This window comes from Alosa pseudoharengus, unplaced genomic scaffold (assembly GCF_046254945.1).
Source record: "Alosa pseudoharengus isolate Yale_2024_CS ecotype anadromous, Long Island Sound unplaced genomic scaffold, YU_APseudo_1.1 YU_APseudo_1.1_scf_8, whole genome shotgun sequence".
Lineage (NCBI taxonomy): Eukaryota > Metazoa > Chordata > Actinopteri > Clupeiformes > Clupeidae > Alosa > Alosa pseudoharengus.
Genome location: NW_027468870.1, coordinates 21,457,615 through 21,464,376, shown reverse-complemented (window position 1 = coordinate 21,464,376; position 6,762 = coordinate 21,457,615). Strand labels below are relative to the sequence as shown.

The following is a 6,762-nucleotide window of genomic DNA, read 5'->3' as shown; positions in this document are numbered from 1 at the left end:
GCCTCGCTGTCCGAGCCGTTGCCGCCGCCGTTGGAGTGCATCTTGTTGGCGTTCCGTATGGTGATGATCTTGCCCTGTGTGCTGTCGTGCGGTACGGAGTAGATATTCTCCTCGTGGCTCGGGCGAGGCTTCGATACGGCATCCATGGGCTCGGCATAGTCAGAGGGGTCGTAAACCCCCTCTCCGCCGGGCGGCCAGTTAACCGAGGACGTGAGCGAGCGCCGGTGGGTCATCGGGTCCATGTACGGGTTGAAACTTTTCCGCAGGTCAAACGTGACACTGGGTTTCGGGCGCACTTGGAGAGCCACCTTGTTGTTGAGCTTGCTCTCGAACGTACTGAGGTCCGAGATGACCGAGAATGCATCGCCCGAGTCCAGATCTGGCATCTTAAAGCCCCCGTGCGAGGTCAGTGTGCCGTCATGGTAGGGTGGCGAGGCCTCCATATCCTCCTCTGAGTCCAGTAGCATGGTGACAGGGCTGGGGGACCCACAGCGGGGGGAGTAGACATTCTCGTTGGTGTTGGCCGCCTCAGGAGCACTCTCGTACATGTGCGTGGCCTCGACCACAGAGCGCTTCTCCATGACCTCCATGAAGAACGGCTGGAGGAGGTCTAACCTGTGAAGCCCACCTATAACCCCACCTCCACCACAAACTATCCTGGTGAAACGCCCCTCGATTTCATGGGCCAGCTCTTCGCCCTGATTTAGAAGCTCGCGGGCAGATTCGGAGTCAGTCAGCTCCGCCTGGCTCTCTCCTACCGCCAGCAGCTGAACAGGGATAATGTCCTGTACTTCACACAGGAAGGCACACAGGGTCTCGAGGGAGGCCTTGCGCCGAGCGGAGTACACGGCGACATAGCCATGCACCAGCTTGGTCTTGCGCATTGAGAAGGTGGCGTGGTAGGACAGGAGAGAGAGCTCGATCGTCTGCCGGTGACCCCCCACCGTCTGCTCAAGAAGCACAGATGTGTCGCTGGCAAGGTTGGAGGTCGGCCTACAGTGTTGCGGCAGCAGGAAAGGCGAGAGGAGCTGGTCAACGTCGTACGGGTCACCACACATTAGGCACATGATGATGCGGAAATCTGCCTCGGGGCTAGGCTCAGGCTGTAGGTCTCTAATGGTAGGAGGCAGAGGAGGCAGAGGAGGGGAACTGCTACGAAAACCTGCACTCCTCCTGCCATCGAGGAGGGTCTTCAACACTTGGTTGATCTGCCGCTCGTTGGCGTTGCGCCCATAACCTGTGCCAGGAGATGCTGGATCCAAGAAGCTGCATTGTAGTTTTCCCGCGACCTGCTGTCCCTGTGCTACTAGTGTTTGGGCGGTCTCGGCACCAATATCGCCAAATGTGCCAACACCTCTTTTGGTTACCAGCAGAACAGACAAGGGTAGCTGAGATAAGTGGTTATCCCTGCGGCCAAGAGTCGATTCTCGCAATTTGTCAAGACTTTCTACAACATAAGTCAAGGACTCTTTTGAGTTATACAAACACAAGCAGCCATGAGGGGTGAATGTTGATGTGTGGAAAGAGTTAACAGGCAGTCTAACATTTCCTTCGATGGGTCGCAACACCAGTTCATACATCTTGCCATCTAACACATACCTATCATCGTTGCTACACAACGCGCGAATCTCATTGGCCATTTCTCTGGCCAGACCATCTTTGCCTAGGATCACTAAATTTATTCTGTCTGCCTTGCTTTCACTCAGGTGCATTTTAGTATAAGATGGATAACGAGCTGGGAAACACGAGGCCAGTGTTTGTTCAATTCTGCTGTCAACACAGTTGGGGCAGCTAGGGCAGGTCTCCTTTGTTGGGTGATAGACAAAATGGATGTGTTTCAACACCAGTGCATCCCTTTCTGCCTGCAGCTTCTGCAAGGCCTTGAAACGCTGCTCCTCTCCAAGAACTTCTTGAATGGCACCCATCTTCTCTTTGCTTGGTTTCGCATCCACTTCCAGTTCATAGAACAGCTCTGAGTACTCAAGCAGAAGCTCCTGGAAATCCTCTTTCGCCTTATCTATGATCGCCTTTTGATGCCTGTTGTAGATGTCCAGATACTCCGGCTCCTCCAGCCACTGGTAGAAGTCTTCATTCATGATGAAGCTGCGAGCCTCCTCCCAGGGCTTCCCAGGCGTTACGAACGGAGAGGACATCAACTTGGCTTTAAACTCCTTCCGGATTTCTGCCCGCTTGCATTCGTTGCGCAGGTGCTCAAGGTGAGCATCAAATATGATCTCGGCAGCTGTCGTGTCCAACACGTCAAATGGTATCCGCTCGTCCTCCATGTTGTCGAGGTGTGGTGTGTCTTCCCAGGGTGCATCTTCAAGCACCACAAACCAGTGGTCAAACTCTTTCTTAGATTCTAGAACCTTCTGCACACCCGACCAGCTTAAATGCTCAATTTCGTCCAGCTCGGACACTAAGGAGCTAAGAGCGAGAGGCAAAGTGCTAAGGTATCCCTTGCGGCGTCTCTCTGTATGCTCTTGTTTGAGTCGATGTGTGTGCTGCTGGAAGAGCTTTTTAGCTTTGGCTGTACCTTCCAAAAACACATATTCCTTGTACTCAGGTGATGTTTGCATTCGTCGGCTGATGTTTGGCCAGGTTTCATTGTGATTCTTCACAATGTGATTGACTAACCATTCATAACGGTCCTTAGCAGAGGCAATGAGCTGGCTCTGATGCTTAAGTGCCTCGAAATAAGGGATGATCTTGGGTTTGCCCTTGCTTTTATCAATAAGCTGGATTAGAGTGAGGAAAGCTAGATCAACATTGACATTAGAACGAGCTGATGTCTCCACAACTGGCAAGTTTTTTTTAGTAATAGCAAAGGTGTGAGAGTCTTTGATATAGCGCTCAACGCCCTCGTCACATTTAGTTAGAACCAGCACGATGGGCTTTTTCGTTTTTCCCAGGTGGTTGAACAAGTTTGTTACAAATTTCATCTGGTCGTCAAAGTTGCGATTCATCCCACGGCTCACGTCCACACAGAGCAGGAAGCCGTCGACCTGCAGTTTCCCCTCCGGCATCTGCTTCTGTTCAAAGTCCTGCTCGAGTCCCAGCTGATCGGTGCAGAAATACATGAGTTTCTCAGCAGAGGCGAGCTTGGTGGAGGCAGCTCGCTTGATGTACGGCTGCAGGGCGGTGCTCCGATGCGGCTGGAACGTCTGGTCGTCAATGAACTCCGTCTGCTCAACCACATGCATCCTGCACTCGGAGCCCTCCTCCAGCACGCGCCCCACCTCACCCCAGAACAGGAAGTGGTCATTGTTAACGACCCTGCCGCCGAAATCGCTGGTGCTCAGGACAGAAGTGTGGTCCAGGTGGAAGTCGTCCGCACTGGGACGGACAAATCGGTTGCACAGGCAGGACTTGCCCACCCCACACTGACCTTTCTCTTTCTCAGTCCCAGACAGACCCACCACCACAAGGGTGTAGATGGGTACGCGGGCATCTTGCTTCTTCGCCATCATCATCGTTTGCAGGAACACATCCTGCCTTGCCCCGAAGCTTGACAATGGAGGACACTATGACAGGTGCCCATACAGTGTTCATACAAGTAGCACTCTTGATCGAGTTACATTGGCCCCAGGCTTGGCCTTGGTCCTGAGGTGGGAGTCTTGACTTAATTTGAGGACACTGGGGCTGCGTGCTTTTTGCCCATATTCAACAGGAAATGGAAATGGCAAAGGGACTCACAGCAGAGCAGAGCAGAGTGGAGAAGAGAGGGCTAGAGGGCGGGTTTCACCAAGTGAGAAATTAAATGTCAGTATGAGAGCTTTCCTCAGTATAATCCATCTCCTTCTGCAGGGTGCACTGGGGTGGTGCTGTCAGGTAAACCTGGCTAGGTCACATCACACCCTAAGGAGGAGAAAAGGAAAAAAAAAACAGTCAGAAAATTCCAATTGTTAAAGTTAATGAAAAATTCTAATCCAAGTGTGCCACCAAACTGTGGCGATAAATTAACTGTGCAGTTAAATGAAAAACAATTCAGATAAAGAACTCAGAATTACGGAATGAATAACAAAGCCAAGTCATTGTAATTCCATTAACTGCTTCCATTCGTCATCAAAAAGTGAAGTCATTCCATGAATTTGTAATTGATGACTTAGTAATTAGTCATTACAACTAAGTTACACAACCAATAAATGAGATTTACTTAGTGAATCACATCTGACTTCCCTCTGAGCAAAATGGAAAAGAAAAAGACAGCAAGTGCAGGTCTCAGTCCAAGAGTAAGAAAATCAGTATTTTGTGAACACACACACACACACACACACACAAACAAACACAAATCTATATTGAATGGGAACTCGCTCTGACACAAGAATTCTGCACCTGAGAGTGGGATGTGAACAGGCATGTAACACAATAATCATATGCCTTTCACAGAAATACTAAACATTGTTTTTATAGAATTTATCTGCCTGCGTATCAAATTAATCCACTCTCAATTCAGTCGGACTCGGCTAATATGAAATCAATGGAACAGCCTCCCACCTGACAAGCAGGCTGGTGTGGTGTGGTGTGGTGAGGACAGGCCTTTCACTGCATGTCCTTCAATATTACTGCAGTGCTTTCAAGATGTTCGCAGTTACAATGACAGTGAATGATCTGACAAAACTATTACTAATGTCTCTTTCTGATTATAATCAAAATGACCTGAATAGTAATGAGAAATGCATCTATATTGGTGGTGTTTGTTTTCTGTAAGGTCTGTTTGTGGCATCTTTTCAGCCAATGAGATCTACCCATGGAAAGATCAACTACTGCTTTGGCCTGAGGTAACAAAATGGGGTGGGTATGTACTCGCCCTATCATCAAGACAATAACAGCGTGATTCTGTAAGTTTTGTCTGGTCACATTTAAGAACATATTTTCTCAGCATTCAATGGCAAAGATTCGGAATGATCACTAATCATTCATGGAATGTTACAATGTAACAAGATCTACCAAATACATAATAGCTGTAGGCCATAGATTTGAGTAAAAGTTCCCTTTGGATTATGAGCATATTTACAAGGCATTTAATAGCTATGATTTAGAATGACTACTGTTTTAGCATTATTATAATGCAATGTTAGAATACATCAATATAATGCATCTGCACAAATTTACTTTATTTAAAGTAAAGTCTTTACAGCAAATCATCAGTTAATTTTATTCTGCTCACAGTCTTTGGGTGAAGTCAAATCAGCACCTTTAGTCAGAAATAATGATGGTTGCCTAATTTGTCTCGAACGAATGCCTAAAGGATAAATTTCGAGGGCCTAATAAATTTGGTGGCACTCAATTCAATCTCATTCAATCTCACCCACGACGAAGGGCCTAGCTAGCGGTTTGAAGCCTATGCAGTGCTGGCTATGCACTAATAGCCGGTAATAACAGGTAGTTATGAGGCTACATAACAGAACTACCAGACATTAATCTGGGACTGGTGTGGTACATTAAGGATACGGGCCTACTGCAGAAAATAGTAGCCTATAATTCTAACGATCAAATTAAGTATTGAGGCCGAATGAAGCATGGGGTTCGCGTAATTGTGGAGAGGATTTGGCACGACTACGGTAAACACTACCGAGATATTCGAATAAACGCAAGCACATAGGCTACAGTCGCCTGGTCTCGTGGAGGAACAATTGTAGCGTAGCTTCTTATATCCTAGGCTACTGCACGGCCTTGTGACGCAAAATAGCTAGGTTAACTAAAGAATAACATTTCAAGGAAGAATGGACAAAGACCATTTTCGCACAAGAGCGAGAAGGCCTACTATGCCGACACAGACCAACAAAACCTATGCCGCTACGATGTCCACACTTGCCCAGACGAATGCTGCTGTTGTGTCAGAGCGACCAAAACATACAAAGGAGTCATTAGATGAACGCTGCAAAATCGCTATCCACACAAGGCCTTACAACAGAATAGGGCTTGGCAGCTCCCAGCTCCAAACTGCACAATTCTCACTGACGTTCAGCCTAAGCCAATGTGACCGCCTATAATTCCGATAATGTTTATCATTAACAAACTCCCATGTAACCTAGTCCTTGCGGCAAAGGGGGCTTGTTTCATTTATGCGACAGCTAATTGTGTGGTCCGTGTACCAATATTATTCATAGGTTCGAAGCAGCATAGAAAAACTGAATACATACCATTGCATTCACCCTTTCCTCCAATCTCCCCTTTTTAGGACTGTGGTGACGGCATTTTCTGCCGGTATGAACGTTTTCTGGTCAAATCGAATGTTGATGGGTTAAAAAGCCAACCAAGAACAAATACGTGCCTCCCGTTATGTCTGCTTGTCAAGCATAAATTAAAATTGTCATGTAGTCGATGGTTGTTTCCCAGTTACAGCCTAGGCTACGTTCGTTCCATGCGATTGCTTAAAAAAAGGAAGAAAAAACATCGGACTCTTCTGGCACCAATGCATTCATTTTCTCCTGTGTAGAGAGAAAATCTGGGCGTAGAGACATGAGCCTGTTTCACTACCTTCCTCCGGCCTTACCACGTTGCTTTTGACCAATTATAATGTCCTTTGTTGTGTCCATAATACGCTGATAAAAATCACATACGCGCTCTGCACAAAGACCTGGCTTGACAGTTGTCAGTTTGGCTTCGTTGTCAGATAACACGAGCATCTGCTGCATAAAACGTGCAGTTAAAGTGAAAGGCTGCGTATGTGTGAAAGTGGTTCTCAGCTTCCCAATAATGGCGGCCCTCCACCCGAACCCAATTCTCTTACCCTCCTTTTGCGAGGAAAAAGAGGGC

At 47.5% G+C, this 6,762-nt stretch overlaps 1 protein-coding gene across 1 annotated transcript in view; it reads right to left on the bottom strand.

Moving 5' to 3' along the window:
- The window catches only part of arhgap35b (Rho GTPase activating protein 35b), a 13,808-nt gene extending 7,080 nt beyond the window's left edge, over window positions 1-6,728 (bottom strand). The window contains exons 1-2 of the mRNA XM_076275250.1: window positions 6,147-6,728; window positions 1-3,858 (exon numbers count right to left, since the gene is read on the bottom strand). The exon at window positions 1-3,858 is cut by the window's left edge and continues 262 nt beyond it. Of these exons, the coding sequence (XP_076131365.1) occupies window positions 1-3,473 (3,473 nt within the window). The 5' untranslated portion in view covers window positions 3,474-3,858; window positions 6,147-6,728. The remainder of the gene's footprint in view (window positions 3,859-6,146) is intronic.
- Window positions 6,729-6,762: the final 34 nt, after the last annotated feature.